Raw genomic sequence first — 19,759 nt, forward strand, 5'->3', positions numbered from 1 at the left:
CTGTGCAAATAAACAAAAGTATTTTCCAAAATGTCATTGGTTGAATTGCTTCAAAAATATGTTTACACCGCAGTAATAAATTATCTGCCCTGGCCCAGTTAGCGAACTTGCGGTTCTATGTTCATCCACCATGACGACTGGCCAAGCCTCAACTTAGAGACTTAAAAAGCGATCACCCTTGCTTTCCAATCAAGGCGGCAGTCTCTAGCGGTTTCCCGCAATGAGGACATGGTTGATATTTTGTCTGTTCTGTGCAAATTATGTTGGCTGTGACATGGAGTTCCCCCCACTTCCTCAAGGAAAGCCTTACAGTTTAGAAAGCGAAGAGGATTCTTGGAGTTTGAACGGTCTTACAAGTATTGCAAATGACATCGCCTTGACGCTCAGAAATCAAGCGCCTTACGGTAAGGATCGTTTACAACTGTACTGCTATCGTGTGTGTGACTATTTTGACCTTTTCTACCCGAAAATTAAGCCGCTGTTTACACAAGGCACGTTAAACTGGACCATATTTTGAATGGGATGCTGTCCACAGAATCATAGCCGCGCTTGTGCAAATACAAGTATCACTTCATAAGTGTGCTGCCTCTCGAATGTAGTGCTGCAAGGCAATTGCTATCCTTCGGAATAAGACATGCGCTTAAATATTGCACAAAGTCTAACAGTTTTCTTCTCGTTATGCGGTTAGGTAAATATATTCTTAAGATTAGGATTTTAAAGCTGGCAACATTTTACATTGAACGCGTTGACTTTCGCTGTGATGATAACTTAGGCTACACAGTGAACGAACTAGTTTAAAGGTTACGTCCTAATTTTTACTCAAATGTTATATTTTTAAGTGATTTCAGTTTCAATATTTTTAAACTAGTTTTTTATTGGGTAGTTGTTCCTTTGTTCCAGGATTATGGTAATTCAATCCGAACGAAGAAAAATATTTTACTAAACAACGTTTCGACCGCTTATTCAGGGCGTGAAATTGCGCCTAATACAGGCGCCAATGCGACTAAATTTTTCAAAGTTAGTCGCCAAATTGGTGACTAGAACGTTTCATCATAACCTTACCAAGAGATATAGTGAATTAAAAAGATTTGCAAAGATAAATCCGCGGCAAACTTCTTCATTAAGTTTGTTTCTAAAACGTAGCACGTGCTTCTCGATCGACAACTAGACGCCGTCTCGGATTTAGATGAGCCTGAACGTTGTATATCATCCATCCTAGTGTCCACTTTGTAGAGTCTATTTCAAATTAAGAAGTATTTGTCTTCTGACCAATACTGACACGTGGAGGTGATGAGTTGAAAATCAAAATCTTTTCTCTTTCCGACCTTCTACTGCTTTTAAAATCAAAGATGGTAGCAATAATTTTCACCAAGAAAATACTGAGCACTCACTTGCCAACATCACGCCTGTTCGGCAGGCTATTTCCCTTCATTTTCATTCACAGTTAATAACAGAAAGTAAATGCTGATTGGTTTTTTGTTTTTGTCTCTGAAATCACAGCAATTTACCTACATTTATATTTTAATAAGTTGAATTTTACTGTTGATTACTCATGAACTATTGGAGGAGATATACATGTTAAGGATGACACCACCATAAATATTTTGCCTCTTTATAATACAAAACAACTAGATCCCATTAAGTTCAGTAATAGCTCACATATGACGCAAAAATTTGGAAGGAACATCAGTGACTCATGTGGCTGCCTCTCTTGTGCCACTTTTTCATTCACACCACATTTGTGATCTTACCAAACAGACATACAGCAACATTGAATCTATTTTTTAAGTAAATATATACCTCCTCTTTGGTTTTTTGCAGAAATTATTGGAAATACCTTTAGTAATGCATTTGGTAAAGGAGGAAAGTCCCCAGAAATCTCTGAGGTTTGTGAAACCAATTAACTTTCACTTAAAATTGAAAGAGGTTATACTTTATAAAAAGCTTCATGCAAATTTTATGTCATAGAAAAATTTTGTAAAACAAAAGATCTTACCCACCTTGAAAAAGTAAGTTTTAAAAACCATTGCTTAAGTTGTTTCTAAATGTATAGCTTCCCGATAATATCTCAAAGAAGTATAATTACTTTTAACTTCATAGGTTTTCCCTCATACAAGGACTTTCTTTCCCTTTGCTGTTCAGCCACTATGCAAATGGCTGTAGCCTCTTTTTACAAGTCTTGAGTGAGCTGCACATGAAGACCAAAATGTGCTGATTACATATAAATTTACCTTTAGTTAAGACAAAAACTATTCTTGAAATAGCAAGGATAACTTATCTTATTTACAGGTAGAAAAAGTAGGTCTTTCAGAAGGAAGCTGTGATGAAAGATTAGCCAGTGGTAAAAAAGTGACTTCCCCTAGGATACAAGCATCTATTCCTTTAAAATCTATTCCCATTGCTTTTACTTAGTGATTTTTTTTCCAGTTTTAATCAGTCTCTCTGAGTATATAGGAAACAAAGCAAAGGTTGAAATAAATGGCAGTTCAAGGAACTTCTTTCACCATTTTTTACATCAAAGCAGCCAGTGTTTCAGAAACAAGTACTGTAACCAGTGAAAACTCTGGTGACTGGTGCTGCTGGAGAATACTGACAAGTGTTACTGACAAAGCCCATAGAAGAATTTTATCATTGTGATTGTTTGTTGTATGATGTGGTCAGCAGTGTTTTTGTTTTATTACTTTCTCAGGTGATTGACTATGAAGTTCCTTTGATAGTGCTGGCTTCCCTCTCTTTGATTGCTGCATTGGTTATCCCTATTATTGGCCTAGTCTTTTGCTGTTGTCGTTGCAGAGGAAAATGTGGTGGCATTATATATGATGATGAACTCAAACAGCATCCTGCAAAAGAACGAATAGCATACTCTGCTGGAATTCTTCTTTGTGCATCTTTACTGATGTAAGTTTGAGTTTTTAAATGTTTTCTTCATTTTTGCTTTAATTGTTTACAAATAAATTGAGGTCCATGTTGGGTCACTTTTATGTCATTTGCTGACACAACAGTTTATCTTCCATTGATCAGCTTTATTGATCAGCCCACATAATAAATTTTTTTGTTGCTCTATTTTATGTCTTGCAGTATTTCAGGTGGCTTTATTCTAGCTTCAAGTATTCATATGAATGACAGTATCCCACATGCAAGAACAGTGTGGAATGACTCATTTAGTGATATCAAAATTTACACAGGCAATTTACTTCAGGTAAGGGATAAACTATACATTTCATGAATCTGTGTATTCATGATGGGCTTGTTTGATACTGGTACAATACTTAATTGTGCTGAAAAGTGACCTGTGTAAATATACTATTTAAAAATTTCAGGAAATAAATCACATATTACTTCAAGAAGCTGTTCCCACAATTGACATTTTGTTTGATGCAGTTATTGGTGAGTTTTGTGGGCATAGGTCATACATTTGGGTAATGGATATAGTGTAAAATAAGTTTTTTGACCTCTGGAGGATTTTTAGGATGTAGTATATTAATTAGTGATTCTGACTAAAAACTAATCTGGCAGTTCTGAAATCCAGAATTCCTTTGTGACTAGTCAGAAATGCCAGAAACCTCTACTACTTCTACTTTGGAAACTTTTAGCCCAGTTAGAATTTTTCCTGGGATATGATACTTTCTGATTGAGTTGTCCCAGTCAGAGGTTAGGCCAGGATCACTACAGTATGTTTTACTTTTAGAACTCTAACAATGATGAGTAAGCACAATTGCCCATTTTAATAGAGTTAGAAGTGGAACACAAATTTACATTTATGTAGTACAGCCATAGCCCTTGAGTGACTGGCATCTAATTTCTCCTCACCATATCACCCCTGAATCAAACATTTAGGTCAGGAGAATAAAGGAACTGACCACCAACTTGAGAAGCTTTTGATTGTTTAACAAATTCTCCTAGTCAGCACCCTAGGAAATGTATAAAAAATGTATGGAGAATATGCATACTGAAGTTAGGATTTAAAGGGTTAAGTTACTACACCAGACAATATTATCAAGAGATACTGTGTACTTTGTGGGTGTCAAAGCAAAGATGCCTGGTGGAGGCAAAGACTTCCTAACAGTATTCTTAAGAGTTTTTGTAAAGTTTGTTGTAATTATTCCTGTCTCCTAGATTGTATATAACAAAAAGTATTTCTCCAACAAAAAGTTAAGAAAAAGGTTACATATTAATTATATAATGTAATTCAAGTGTTCATTTAGTTCATACAATTGTAGAAACACCTTATATTTGCTTTATTGTTTTGTAGTACACTTAAATGTAACCTGGAACAGTGTTGAAAAGTGGATTCATAGTGTTAATTTATCAATTTGTTTAGCAATGGGAAGAGATATAGTTGTTCCTATAATACAGTCACCTGTATTTCAAGAACTCTACTCTGCTGTTAAAGATGTTGATCAAGGTAAATGTACATTATGGTGCCCATATTCCTGAAAAGGAATTTTCATATGATACTACACATTATATTGCTTAATCTCTTTTTTTGGCAACCAGAATTTTGTTTCTGGTAACTATTTTATGATTTTTTTCTGCAAGTTGCAGCTTGGGAAAAAGTGTAGCTTGGAGTGCTGTCAATTGTTTTTTCTTTTTTTTCTTTTTGGTCTAGACAGAGTCATCTGTCATCAAATTTAAGCTAGGCTGGGAAGGGGTTGGGGTGTGGAGGGGTAGTGAAGAATTAAGTATTCCCAGGTTTTTGGTTTCCTGAATTCCTAATGCAGCTAAAAACAATTTACTTTCTTTTATTATCAGCTGTGAAACAGACCGCACAGCTTTTTGGGGAGATAGCAGATGCAAAGTCATCCCTAATCTCAAAAAGCAGCCACATTCAAAATGAACTAATTTCCATTCAAAAAGCATTGGAGGCCATTCATACTGAATGTAAAAGTAGTGGAGGAAGCAGTCTTTGTGATGAAATCCCATTTGGTAAGGATGTGGAAACTGAAGCAGACTTTAACAAGGTGTGTGATTTTGTAGATCGTAACTTTCACTTATTAATTGTAACAAAAAATTATTGTTCAAGATATGACTGTCACAATAGTAATTTGATGTCAATGAAATACACATTTACTGTTCATTGTACATATAAATGATAGTGCAACACAAGAGTAAATCTGGCACATGGATGCTATGTGACCTTGAAAGCATTCTCTATAAAATCAGATGATTTTAATGAACTATTATTACTAAATGAATATCTGGATTTTTTTAAATCTTGTATGTACTTTTAATACAGTCAGGCAAATTTTTTTTTGTTCAGCTAATTACTGTTAATTTAGACTTTATCCTGTGTATCTCAGGGAGAATTAAGTGAGTCATTTTGTGGGTAAATTTAAAGTGTTTAGTGACAAATTAGCTTTATTTAGTGCCCCGAAGCTTTTCCTTGCCATCCTACAACATGCCACCTTCAAAAAGTTCCTTGTTTGTTCAATTTTTTAAGATGGTAGTAAAGAAGTGTATCATATACAACTGAGTGCAGTCTTATTATTTCTAGGTCCCCAATGTTACTGATAGCCAAAACAAAATAGAGGATGTGGCAAAGAGTGGTCTTGGAGATGATGTTGCAAAGGTACAATTTTAAACTCTAACAACTATTGTTACAAATTCATATGTTAAGTCTTGATAATAATTTAACAATTTTCATTTATATTCAAGGTGATTTCTTAAGTTTTCAGGTGCTAAATATTTTACTTGTACCTAGGCAAGGTTATGATTTATATTTTATGTGTGGTTATGAGAGCTATTTGCAATGGAAACACTGTGATCAAGGCCTGTGATTAGGGCCTTAAAAATGTGTTAGAGGGAAGCTGTCTAAGTATAATAACTGATATACACTGTAATCAAAACTATAACAAAATTTCACTAATAGGACAGTGTATGTGTCATGCTAGTAATTTGACAATGTATTTGGACAGTTTACATGTTGTGCCTGGGTAAGTGGTCAGTATGCATCATGTGTATGCGTTGTTGTCTGATTGAACAAAGTCGATGGCAGGGTCATGGTCAAATGAATGGCTTCATTGCAATTGGCTCGATGCTCTTGGTTTTTACAAACGGATATTTCAAATTAACTTGTTTGTCAAAGGATGCGATGGAAACTCGCTTACTATGATCACGCAAAAGATAAAACCAAAATAAGATACGGTCTTTCTGTATTTCAAGAACCGGCGAGTATCGAGCGAACGTAACATTGATACTTCGAACTGCCTATAACAGAATGATAGGCAAACAGTCCAAAGCTTTCCGTGGAACTTTAAACGGATAGCTTTTTTTTTTTAAACGGGTAAGCAAACCGTTTAAATGTTTCTGCTAGAGTGTTGATGGATGCAAATTTTTTTAAACGGGTGCAAATTTTTTTAAATGGATGAGCAAACTGCTTAAACGTTTTGGCAAAAGCGTTAAACGGATGCAAATTTTTTTAAACGGATGAGCAAACCGCTTAAACGTTTTAGCTAAAGCGTTAAACGGATGCAAATTTTTTTAAATGGATGAGCAAACCGCTTAAACGCTTTCATGAACCGTTTAAACGGATATAAACGGATAGTAAACGGTTTTACAGCTTAAACGGAAAAGCGTTAGTGTCTGTTTTCCCGTGGAGGGTCACAAATATTTTGCTTAGTTAACTGTTGTGTTTTTATGAAAACATATAACCAAATTATTGAATTTCTCTTCAAATTTTGTCATAGTTTTGATTAATTGTTAATAGGACTTCGTGTTGTCCAATTCTGTCTGTAATTATACTTGTGATGAACAAATCTGACTCCTGCTTTATGGTTTTCCAAGTTCATGAATCACTTGAGTGATTACAGACCAAATTGGACTCCACTCAGTCATATTTACCATATTAATTGTTTAAACCTGAAACTGAACTAAAAATTTCATTCTTTTTTTGTATTAAAGTGTTTTGTACTATTTTTAAACTTAAATTTGGGTACAAACTGATTCAATCTTGTGAACAAAAGAGCAAAAACTTGCAAAAGGGTGCCTGAGAATACAGTAGGGGATTTGAAAATCTTTACAGTAATACAGACCAATTATATCACTGAATTTGTTTTTTACATTCTTGGGGAAAAAGGAGTGAAGTATCCTGACTGACATAAAACCATTTATAAAGTTTTTGCAATTCATTAATTTACCTTAATTTACATTAATCTAAGGTCATCAGTTTAAAGTGATAAAACAATCACTCAGAAACTGAATGTGACTGCAACCTTTTTATCTCTTAAATTCTCAGACCAGTTTACTTATAGCTATTGGTCACTAGAACTTTGTGGTTGTGGTTAGGAGGTCATAAGTGAACCATGTTCTCTTCCATTATCAAAATAGGGTAACCAGTCTCTACAGGACATGGCTGAGAGAGTTCAAAACTTGACTACAAATTTAACCAGTGGTAAGAAATAAGACTTGTGTGAAAATTCCTGTATGTGATGTAATGCTACACTTAAAAACAACTTTATATAATATATGCTTGCTTGACCACTGAGCTGTCTTGTACATGTATTTTTGCCAGTAGATATAGAAAGAAAGCTCTTAATCTGTTTCAAAAACAAAAAACAAACAAGCAAACTTAGCATTAGGATAAAGAACTTACAGAAACTAAATTCTGAAACAAAAAAAAAAGAAAAAAGCATTTACTGAATCCTTGAATCCTCGACCCTTAAACTCTCCAAAGTGATCACCCATGTAACTCTCCCTGTAATATATATGTGGGAGCCAGAGGGGAGAATTATCATGTTGAATTGCTTATCACTTTAAGTAGTTGAAGGGTCAAAATATAGTGAAAGTTGGACTTTGAACACTGAATTTAGAGATCACATATCACTCAAAGATGCAACAAATTGTTGTCTACAGAATTTCAGAATTTTACTTCCAAAATAAAAGATATGCCAGTGGATGTTGTTCAGCCTTTTAGAGATGACATTAATAAGGTAATTTTTAGCCAGGGAACTAGAACATTATAGTTTTATTTCTACACCTTCTTTGAAGTTATCTGGTTATAGTTGTTCTGCCCTTCACCTTTTTTTTTTTTTTTTTGGACTTGGCCTATTCCCTTTGAGCACCATGAAATTCTAATAAGGAAGGGGTAGTTATTCCATTGTTATTTTGACTCTGAGTTTGGATTGCAATGTACAGTATTCTTTTTACAGGACCTTGTTCATGTCTTAAGTCTTTGAACTAGAAAAGTGTCTCAGGGTCAAGTTATTTTTCTTTCTTGCTCAAGACAGGTCTTATAAATCATTTGAAAATTTCAGATATGTTCATGAATCTTACTTCCATCTGGCCAGAGTTGGTTAAAACTGTTTTTGTTTATGGGAATATTAGCTGCTGGTTCTTAGCTGCATGCTGTGGGGTCAAAGGTAACCTCAGTACTAGCCTGTTACTAGGGTTTGTGGGATTGTAGTTGATTGCAGTAACCTTAGTGTCCCCTAAATGATTAATGTTCCCACAAAAAGAAATAACATTACAAGGTGCATGTGAAGTGAGGTGTTTTAAATTTGTTTGTTGTTGTTATGATAGTACATTGCAGATACTCTGTTTCCGATCAGAGATGATGTAGATGAGAAGTATCTCAGTCCAGATGGATTGCTATCCAAATATGACAACTATAGGTACAGTATGTATACATGTATCCTGTATTCTGTATAACTGTATACATGTATTCGCTGCTATAGGGTGTATGTAATTTTGTTGGAAATCTTGACACTTTACATTTCTCCTTTGGTTCTCTCTCTCTCTCTCCACCTTTATGCAATGTTGTATCTGTCCAAAACTGAATGTTTTGGGTGCAAAACTGTTCTGTTACTTTCCAGTGTTAAATTTAAGGATTGAGCTAGCTTCACAGAGGGAAAAACAGAACAATTCAGTGTTGTATAAGAATGTGTTAGTGGGTTTGAAGAGAAGCTAACGGGAGATACAGTGTAGACTGTAGACAACTTACCTATAATTATAGTAATTATAAGACCTTTCAATTTCTTTGGATTGGGCTTCATGACTCAGACATGATGTGAATGAAATGTGGGGCAAAAAGGAGAGAGAAAGAAAGAGATAAAAACGGAAAATAATTAATTTTATCTTGTTGATTATCTTTTCTTCTGTCAGGCATATAGCCTTTGTTTTGATAGGAATCCTATCTCTGTTGGATGGTTTGCTGTTGATAATTGTTGTGGTAATGGGCTTGTGTGGTTCTCTAAGTTATGATACACCCAGTAGTAGAAGTAATCTTTCACACGGGGCAGGAAGGCTTATGTTAGGGTAAGTTGAGGATACTTTGACAACCCATTTCATTATTAAAGTATAACTTATGTACTTGTATGTGATCAAATGGTTAAATTTCAACTACTGTACTGTAGGAATAATTGTGAAAAAGCTCAAATTGCTTTATCAAAGACTGTCCACGAGTGGAACTTGTGATCTTTGAACAATGAGTAACTCAAAACTCGTTTTAATACAAATTGCAAGAAAAAAATCATTTGATTGCTTCTTAATTACTTCCATTTAATCTCATGCTTCTACCCTGAGTTTCAATTTTCTATTCTGCTTGGTATTAATGGTTTTGTCTCAGCCAAATGGCACTTGGAAACTTTTTCTGAGGTCCTGGCTGATAGAAGAGTTCTTAGTTGTCTATTATAGTTGGGGTCACTTGGAATCTTTTCCTAATCTATGAAATTACTTGTATTTTCAAAAACTCCAAGGCATCCCTCATATCTTTAACACCTTTTGTCTAAGGATACATGCAACCATTAGTTTTGGGTTGTTGCTTCAATTATAATTGTGTTATGAAAATAAACAATTATATGTAAGCTTTGATTGCAAGCTTTGTTAGAGAATGGTAGGACAGTTTACTCTATCCTCTACAAAACACCCCAAACTTTGTTGTTATTGAACTGTTTTCAGCATATTTCTGTATTTACAGAACATTAAATTTCATTGGTTTTTTCTGATTTAAGGAGGCTCTGAACTTATGATTTTTATTAATATGCTACCAAAAGATAAATGTTGATGTGCTGAATATATCACAACCCTATTCATTGGTTTTCTGTTTGCACATTCATTCAATTTAACAGTCATTTCTTTATTTCTGATTATGAACTAGAGTTGTATTATTAACTACCTAGAGATCTAAACTAACTAAAGGAGATACAAAATTCAGGTTGAACATTGTTAAGATTATAGGTAAATTATAATATTTATCTGACCATTTTTCCCATTCTAGAGCTGCTGGTTTGTTCTTTTTTTCTGCATTTCTCTTTAATTTGTTGACTGGTATCACCTTCATGTTGGGAGCTAATATAGCGGTTGTTTGTGATGGCATACCTGATTATAAGCTTCTTGAAAAGGTATTACTTTTGTGCAGATTCATTCTACCCATGTGTATACTTTAGCCTTATTATATCAAATAGCATAAAAGGATTTCTCATGATGGTAATTCTCTTCTCACTTTCTTGTGAGTAATTGAAATTTCTGGTAGCTTTTCTTTAACTATCTTGTTGTCATTTCCTTTGTTAGATGTTTTACTACTTGCTCTGTGCTTTCAAACATGTTACCTAAACAAGGCATTGGACATGTACTTTGATTGGAAGTTGGAAGATTAACTTACTTCCTGTCAAAATAATAATATTATTGTCATACCAACCTTTGTTGGCTTGTTGTACCTTTTGAAGTAGCTGCCTTTTTTATTTTTTAAACTAATTGATGATTTGGCAGCTTAAGCAAAGCAATGTTCCCAAATGATTTGGATTTGGGTGCAAATTTATGTGCTAATCAATTCAAAGCTTTAACATCCCCCCCCCTTCCCTTAGCAACCCATGGGCATTTGACTGTTGTCTGTGCACTGGGGGTGGGGAATTTGAACCTTGCCTGGAGACAGTGGAACATAAGTGTTTTATTTCACATATGGAGGAATTGAAAGGTATTTGTAAAGAGTCCACTTTTATAAGAAAATTTTTTCACAATGAAGAATGATACTTACATGCAATGAACCCCACAGCAGCACCAAAAACTGTTATGTGGCTTTGCTAAATTCTGAATCATTTGTTGGGTGTTTAAATGCAATTTTGGCGTGGGGGCAGGAATCTGCACTTACCAATCTTAAAAAGTTGAAATGCCCGGAGGTTCACTCTAAAAAAAATTTTAAATTTAAATTGATTGATGCATTCAATTTTATCTAGCCATTTATGCATAATAATTTTCATAGACTATAGATGACCCAAAATTTATGGGAGGAGAGTACTTGCTGAGTGAAATGATCCTAAATGATGGAAATATTCCATTGACTGTGTCTGGAGTGCTTAGGTAAGTTTTCTAGTACATGTACATGAACATGTAAATTATGAAAGACTGAAAGCATCTTTTGTCTTTGAGTGGATCATCATCTTCATCTTTGACTTTGTCTTCCATCAAATATTTTTGATTGTGCATGTTGGTGACAATTATTTTATTAATAGTTAACCCATTGAAATTTTCCACTTCTGGAGAAGCAGGGAATTGCATTTATGTCACTTCAAAGAAGTCCACAGACAGTCTTCCATTTCTTCCTGTACACTCCCTCCCCCTGCCCCCTGCCCCCTACCCCCCCCCCCTTTGCATTGGCTTTTCACATTTCACTTGAGGCTCATGTTTCACAGGATAATGAAGACTAATAATGTGTTACTCTGTCTTGTGTGAACTTACAGTGAATGTTCCAAAAATCAAGCTCCTTGGGATGTTCTCAAGATGGACCATGTGTTCAATCTCTCTGTTGTTCTTAACTACAAAGATGTAAGTTTCAAGCAACAACAAAGAAAATTAAGTTTGTTTGTGTGGTCACATGTTCAAGGAACTTAAACACACCAGATTAGTATTTATAATGCTTGAGTGCAGGTTTGTGTCTTGGTTTGGACTTAATTAATTAGTTGTCTGAATAAGGCTAGTGTGGATTTCTACAGGTTAAGAATATCAGTGGATTTTGGAAGGGACAGTTTTTTTCTCTCATTATGTTAATGTAAGCTGTGAACCTTCGTTAGGGCTTCAGCTAATAGAGATAATGGTATCAATATTTGTGATAGTCAGATAATGATAACGAGTGCCTTAATTGTCTGCATTGATATGGCGTTTCTCCTCAAATTGCACATTAATCCTCTACAAAATGTAATCTTATGAATTTCATAAGAACTAGATTCATCCTATTGCCCCTGTTAGTTACTTCGTCCTTAAAAAGTGGGAGGTTCACTATTTCATTTAAGTCTTTGTTTTAACCAGAGTCTCTGAAGAAGTGAAATTGAATTTCATGAACTTCAAGTCTCTGTTCAAAGATATGTGACTGTTGATAAATGGTGTGCTGAGTATTGGTGTTTGGTTTTTTAGAATTCAATCTTGCATTTTGCATGATTTTCTCTTTTATGTGCCATTAGCGAATCCCTGAACTGGACGCAGTGTTTGCTACACTAAATGAAACTGTTAAAGATACTGAAGTAATTCCTGAGAAGACCAAGAAAAGTGTAAATGACTCGTTGAATGCAGGGGTGTCAGACATTAACTTCACCCAGTATCATGAACAGGTTAAGTATGGACAGAAGGTTTTTATTGTTAAATTAATAGGATGCTTAATGATAAACTTGGGCATGTCATTCACCATGGTGTCACGACTGAACTTGATTTTATGGAGGAAATATCCATATTATCGTGTTGATTGTGCCTCCTGAAAAATAGTTATTGAAATCTCAAACTAATCTCCTATCTCCCAAAATCCCAAATGCTACAATTTCAACCCCACTTCCTCCAAAAACTATATGAATAGCCTCCCAAGATTTAATTCAGGGTTCCCCTTGTAACAGACAAACAGAGGAATGATAGGATAATTTTGGTTTTGTCAACTGAATTGGTAATGTGAATTGGCCACCGTAAAGAGTTTCAAAGAACAGACAAGAGATGGGTAGTCTGACAAACAAACAGGTACGGAGACTGAAAGACAAGCAGACAGACATGGTAGAAACAATCAGACAGACAGGTGGATAGAAGGTCAGATGGATGTACGACAGACAAATAGACCGTCAGACGTCTGAATAATAAAGACCAGGCAAAGGAATTAATCGCCAGAATAGCAATACATGCATCCTGGTGTCCTCAAAACATGTAGAAGTAAAGCAAAAAGCAATAGCCTGAATCGCTGGATTAATGATACACGTAACAACCATATGGTGGTAGAATTAAAAGTTCCTTAGTCACGTCATTCCTGTGTACATCTTTATACTTCCAGGTGAATAAACCTATCGTCACTGTCTCCTTGCCATCATTTGCATCCAATGTCAGCAAGGCTGCCAACACAACAAAAAGTCAGGTATGTCGATACAGTTGCCCGGGACCATTTGCTTGTCATTACAGCTTCGATTAATAACTTGCGGTATTATACAACCAATTATTCAAAAGATCAATAAAACCATGGTTTTGATAAGTTTTATTTTCTTGCCTTTGTACTGGTATCTTACGATTCTGACTATCACTAGGCATTTTTATGACGTTTCCCCAATGTAAGAAGTTAGCATTGCGGCATTACAGGCACCTAGACAATGGCAATTCAAGACAAATTTGTAGTTATGTCTTTGGGTGTCTACCAACAGGAGCTTGCAGTGGTTTTTCTTGGTGTTTTTTTTTTTGTTTGTTTGTCTGTGTTTTTCAGAGATGAAGGAAAATTGATTGAATTTTTCCTACGAACGACCTTTTCAGATTTGGCCGATGAAATATACTGTGTCCTCGAAATCATTCAATCAATTGGAGTTTAATTTTATTGGTTCTTAAATATAATTTTTTTATTTTGCAAAAGGCTTCGGTTAGTAATAAGTTGGCGAATGAAGCAAACAAACTGGACAATCTAGACAAAACATATGTGAAACCAGCGGAGAAACAGGCAGTAAGTGTGTAACTTTTCACTGATAATTTGATTGTCATCGATTCAATGAAAGGCATGTGGATGCAATACCTTATTCGATTTTTTTTGTGTTTTTCAGAAAGATCTAGGTAAACTTGCAAGTGATCTTCAGCAATCGGGCCAAGCCATACTGGTATGCTTAGTGATCAATAGTAACAAAATGACCGTACCGGTTTTCTGCTCCATGTTTATCGTAAGGCAACAAAAAATCCCATTCTCTGATAGGACGTAAATGCGAACATGTAAAAGTTAGCACTCTTGACTAAAATACGAGCTTCCTCTCGAGCCGCCGAGCGAAGCGAATGTGCGAGAGGTCTGTGAGGTCGTCTGGCCCGAGAACACTCGTAGACCTCTCGCACTCACTCATTGTTCACTGACTCAAAACCCGCGGGCTTCAGCGCTCGTTCCGCAGGGCCAATGAGAGCCTACTTCTAGGCTATTCGATTTCGTAACCTCTGAGCAGCGAGGAATTCATGGTGAATTAGGTTTTACTAAACGTGATAGAAATTCAGTTTATACGTGTGGATTTATACCTGTTTTGTTCGTGTCACAATTTGTGCTGGTCGTCTGTTTGTGGCGTAGAAGCAACCTTTTCTCTTGAATTTTGTCTAAGATTTTAGTACGTGTCAATATTGTTGTACAACAAAGTAATAATTGTGTATCTTTACTTCAGAGTTCTGGCGAAAGAGTTGTTAAAAGCATAGAGGAAGTGGCGACCTTTTTACAGGATGATGCTCTGTCAATTGCTGCAAAGGTTGGTGGTACTATTTCTTGTTGCGAATATCTAGTGCTTTGTAAGAATGTAAGAGACATTTGGTATTAAGAGCCTTTCAATTTCTTGTTTGTTTCGATAACTACCAATGCCGATAAAAAAGTTGTTTAGTTGTTGTATTTGTATCCAAGATTGAAAAGGTGATAGTGTTTAAATTAAACATGGAAAATATTAGTAAACGCAACAGATTTGGTTGTAGTTTGTTAGAAAGACCCACGCGGCCATCCCTTCGATTTAGATTTTAAAGTATGGCTGTGGGCCCCCTAAAGTTAATGGTACTTTGGAAAATTAGACGCTGCACGGCCCTCTTGGCAAGTGAAGACGCCCTTTATTATTGTTTACGTTTTGTTCTATTTTTTTGTAGCACAGTACTCTTAAAGTTCCTAACTGCTTGTTATGTGTTCTGCTCGAAAATTTATTATACATCGCTCCTATACGGCAGCTCCTTTTGGTTCCAGTCTCAAAGATGACCACTTGCTTCTTTTTGAATATTTGCTTTACTAGGGGGTAACAATGCACTGGGACAATGTGTTTGGTAATGTGGATTATTTGTTGGACTATGTCATCCGTCAGGTACATTTGAAATTTATCTGTGTATTTAGTGCTTTGGAAAGTATTTTACACTTATGAAAATTCCTGAACGTTTTATCATGTAACTCCCTTGACCGCGTTCGACTTCACCAGAGTATGAATTAGATTTTGCGTAGATTTTGAAACCTTTCAAGATTGTAAAGAACGCGGCTCAATCTCTCCGTGAATCGACTACTGTGTGCATATCAACTCAGTCTTGTGTTGATTGTATTTTTAAGCTTTATGTGTTAGGTCCTCCTTTTTCTTTGTTTAATTTGTGGCAGTATCTAGAAAGAGATATTAAGTTACCTCGAACGCCTCATCGCAACTGATTAAATATCCTCACTCCTCCCAACTTGTTGGGCTTTTAACGAGGAAACTGGACTGCACGAAGAGTATTCAGCATTGAGAGGGAAGTGGGGGGCTTAAGGTGCAGTTCTGACCTTACAAAAAAACAATAGCTTTTATATGAAAGTGGCTTTGAATTCCGTAGGTCCGATTTGACGTTGGAAAGTGTAAAGTCCTGTCAAACATATACCACGGGTTTACTGGATCTGTATGTTCTGAATATGCGGCCGGAATGGTAAGTGCAAGGAAAAGAGAAAAAATATTGCCAAGATGAGTCAGCCCTGTGTTTAAACACATGAAGAAGTCTTGAGCCTGCTATGGAGGTTCTCCTACGTTCCTTACAAGTTCAAGACACCTTGCGTAGTAGCCTGCGAGCAGGCCTCATTATGAGCGCTGTAGTACTCGCTTTTTTCCGCCCGCGGGAAGATTTATTTCTCTAGCCATTTTAACCGAAAACCATTAGAGCTGAAAAATTGAACATTGTTATCTGAGATGTTATTGACTAATTTTTGTTGTTGTTATTATGCAGAATGCCTCATGGGTAGCATCTGGTCTGAGTTCTCTTGTACTCCTCGTCTCAATTATTCTTTGCGTAAAGGCGTCTAAACATTTCTTACGGGCGAAAAAGACTGGAGTTTTTAACAAACTAGGTATGTATTTGCTTCAGTCAAACAATTTCAATGGCAACCCACATGTAAACTGGCAAACAAGGTTGTGAATTGTAGAAAAGAAATGGGGGATATAAGTCAAACTATCTCTAGATCTAATTGATCCTGTCTTGGTTTGCCAAGTTTTCGCACACGATTTCAAAATATTTTTGGGCTGTTTTGCCATATTTTTTCCTTCTCCAGTTGATGATGTTTTATGAATGTCTTGTGGTGTCGACTAGAGGACGTGCAGGACAATTTCATTCCATTTATTTTATTTCACGTCATTATGTAATTCTACTTCTTCGTCTGAAACCTCAAGGATTCACAATATGGTCATTCTTCAAAGTTAGTGTTTTATTACTAAAATCACGCAAGTTTTTAAGCTAGTAGAATGCAAGTGTCTCTCATTTGATATGAATGGTGATGACAACTGCTCCAAAAGACAATTTTCGTTCAAAAATAAGTATGACTGCTACGATATAGTTCACACGTGACGTCAAAAGGTGATGAAAAGGAAATAAGAACTAAACCAATGGCTCGCTCGCTAAAAGCAAAGGTTTCACTGATCTTAACTTCTTACCGTTTTGAATATGAGGTCAATCATTTCGCAATGAAACAGCCACTTTTTGAAGACAGTTTATAATAAATTAAATCCGGGATTGAAGACTCATTCTAATTTAGGTATTTCTCAAGGCGCTTGAAAGACTTCCGTCTCAATTTTTTATTTTTATTTCACCCAGAGAGCCTTGACTTAACTTAAAACATTGCTTTTTAAATCGGCAGCAAGTAAATCGCAAACATAATGAAAATATTGTGCGTTGTTGAACATAGGTAACAACAATTCGCCAGGACGTAAGCCGGTAGTCTGCGATATGAAAGATATTTGGATACCATCGATCTTTGAGCGCGTTGTGTTTAGTCCATTGACTTATCTTTGGTCGTGCTGTGGTGAATTTCTCAGTGGTGCTGCCGTATGTTAACTCCGGCATTGCCCTAGTCTAGGCTCAGTCTAGAGATAAGCCACACGGTGTTCTGATCAGTAGCGGGTTCCTAGCGAAAATTAAATACTTTCTGGGTAGGATTGGCGGAGAAGGGAGAGGAGGGGAGGGGAGGGTAGTGGGATGGAGGTATGGGGGATGCTCATCGTTTTTTTTCCTTTTCGCTAAAACTCTCTTAACCTAATTTTCATAAACACTTTGTTTTCCAGAACCAGAAGATATGGTTCAATTGCACAGCCTCGAGGAAAGGCCGATGCATCATGCCTAGAAATTGCTTTCGCTTAGGTGCTTCAGTTAACGAAGAAATAATGGAAAAAAGAAAAAAATGAAAAAAAAAGTGATTAAATGAAAATGAAAATAAATTATCAAGGGTTTTTTAGTATGCAGGTTAAAATATTTTCGCGTATCCTTGGTAATGTGAATTCTGGAGCAACTAGGTCTGTATGTAGTTTTTAATGGCCTAGCTGACGGCCTTCTGGAGATGTAATATTCCACAAAAGCAATAAATAATTTTGCCAACAAGGGTACAACCACGAATGGGCTGTTGTGAAAATTGATGAAGGCGTTACATTTATACCGTGGTGAACACCACGCAGTTGACAGAGGAATACTGAACACAAAATCATCTGTGAGAAAAGACATTGAAATGACAATATTTTCTTTTAGCTCACTGACTTGTTTACACAGAATAAAAATATCCCGTAAAGACCAGTTAATTTTAAGAAAGTTTAAGGTAAACTTAAACATTGCCAAGTGTGAATCTTGGTACACTAATAGTATTTCTACGATTTACACAATAATGTAAATTAAGGGCCATAAGACTCCTTTTAGCGTCACGAGCAATCTTAAAGCACGCGGGTTTCTTCAAAACAGCAGTGTTCCAATAAAAGCCTTTATTATAAACGAGTGCTACTAAAATCGTCTAAAAGTCACAAGCATACGAATCTGGTAACAAGTGGTTCTGCTGTGGGATCACATGGTTTTCAGGCGAAATGGAGGGCTAACTGTCAAAAAGGGAGGGGGAAGGGGAACACAGGAATATTACAAAGACTTGGGGGGGATTAAGTAAATTTTATCGCGACAAACCAAACTCCTCAGACCCCTCCCCAGCGATAAATAATTACCAGTCCCTCAGCTTTAAGGAATTTTCACGGTCTAATTAGGTGGTGTGGTGTTAAGGCGGCTTTTTGATATATTGGGCTTTCAGACGAGTGGCTTGAGGAAAAGGTGGCTTTGTAGGGAAAGGGAGTTCATAAAGGACTCTTTAACCCGTTTCACTTCCAAGAGTTCATTAGTAATTCACCTTACTGTCTGCTATACAGTTCTTATGATGTTAGTTTGGAGAATTTGGTGTTGTATCAACTGTCAATCGCCTAATTGACATTTTTCTTTACTCCTATTACTTATCTGCGTGACATATCGAAATCGTAAGGAGAAATTCTCTTCTGGTCACTCATGGGTATTAAAGGGTTAAACCTAAAATGTGACACATGATTGTTCTTCTGAACTGTTGCCCATTCGAAATGACTACAATATGCATTTCTTTTGTTGAAGCCCTTCAAGAACAACATTTCTTAAAAACATGGAAACTAATACAGGCTTCAAATACAGTTACGTTTGGCCCTGAAACGGGTTTCGAGTTGAAATAAAGCTCCAGTACTTGTATAGCAGTACTATACCATATCATTTTGTCTTACACTTCACTTAAAAGGTTTATGTTGGAGATGATGCATAGGCGACTATCAGAAACTTAATGTCTTACAGGGAGGTTTGGAATTACGATCTGTGAAGTTCTATGGCGAGTTTACGTAAATCTTAATTAAGCGAGGAAGCAGAATTGAAGGGTTAACAGACCTCATTGTTTTACTACAGGAATTTCTGCAGATTTTCCGTCGGAGCTTCCATGGCTGGATGGGTTGGGGATCAAAGACAACTACGTCAACTTGGTCGACGTTAAGTCTTTAGGTGAAATTTGACCACAATTTACGGTATTACTATGGGATAAACTTATCTCCTTAAATCTGACGAGGATACGCATTCTCGTGAGCGTGTCCGGAGACATACGGGAAACAAGCCAAAATTTTGCTGACTCTCTGCATGAGAAATATTTATGGAGTTAGATTATGTTGCAATCAGATTTATTTTTTTGACTGTGTTGAAACCGAAAGAGAAAAGTGAACGACTAAGAACTATATTAGTGTACCTCTGAAGATTACGATACAAGCATAACACTTGTGCACTCAGTTCTGTCGCCCGGCTATTGACGGGTGCATTTATCACGTGCTCAGCTCGATTTAAAGTAGAGATTCTTTTTCTGTGAATCTTGGGAATGATTGGCGTTTTTCTGTTGTGAAGCCATAAGGATAGAAAAGTTACCTTTATTTCAATAGGGCATTCCTTTCAGTTGTTACAAAGTGAAAACTTTTATATCAAGGCCTTATATCTAGTAATGCAAGTATGTACAGAGAAACAAAAACAAGAAGGAACTAGTTCATTACAAGCAAAGTAAAATTTAAAT

General features: G+C 36.1%; 1 protein-coding gene across 2 annotated transcripts; it reads left to right on the top strand.

The window, feature by feature from the left end:
- The first annotated feature begins 31 nt into the window (after positions 1-31).
- On the top strand, positions 32-19,721 carry LOC131795621 (prominin-1-A). Of its 2 annotated transcripts, none has more exons than XM_059113203.2 (24): positions 32-404; positions 1,822-1,886; positions 2,690-2,898; positions 3,079-3,199; positions 3,321-3,387; positions 4,322-4,405; positions 4,753-4,961; positions 5,495-5,569; positions 7,327-7,390; positions 7,852-7,928; positions 8,518-8,609; positions 9,100-9,252; positions 10,214-10,337; positions 11,195-11,292; positions 11,673-11,757; positions 12,390-12,536; positions 13,235-13,315; positions 13,799-13,885; positions 13,983-14,036; positions 14,577-14,657; positions 15,180-15,248; positions 15,739-15,828; positions 16,123-16,243; positions 19,114-19,721. In XM_059113203.2, the coding sequence occupies exons 1-24, from the start codon at positions 221-223 to the stop codon at positions 19,215-19,217; spliced, it is 2,541 nt and encodes an 846-aa protein (XP_058969186.2). In that variant the 5' UTR covers positions 32-220; the 3' UTR covers positions 19,218-19,721. The 2 variants fall into 2 exon arrangements, with proteins under 2 accessions (XP_058969186.2, XP_058969192.2); XM_059113209.2 differs by lacking the exon at positions 19,114-19,721 and adding an exon at positions 17,451-17,774.
- The last annotated feature ends 38 nt before the right edge of the window (positions 19,722-19,759 follow it).

This window comes from Pocillopora verrucosa, chromosome 4, assembly GCF_036669915.1.
Source record: "Pocillopora verrucosa isolate sample1 chromosome 4, ASM3666991v2, whole genome shotgun sequence".
Taxonomy (NCBI): Eukaryota; Metazoa; Cnidaria; class Anthozoa; order Scleractinia; family Pocilloporidae; genus Pocillopora; species Pocillopora verrucosa.

Excerpts from the sequence above, each read along its gene's own strand:
- LOC131795621 (XM_059113203.2), top strand. The coding sequence starts at position 221 with ATGAGGACATGGTTGATATTTTGTCTGTTCTGTGCAAATTATGTTGGC. Across the intron at positions 405-1,821 it reads CAGAAATCAAGCGCCTTACG|AAATTATTGGAAATACCTTT; the intron begins GTAAGGATCGTT and ends GGTTTTTTGCAG. Across the intron at positions 11,293-11,672 it reads ACTGTGTCTGGAGTGCTTAG|TGAATGTTCCAAAAATCAAG; the intron begins GTAAGTTTTCTA and ends GTGAACTTACAG.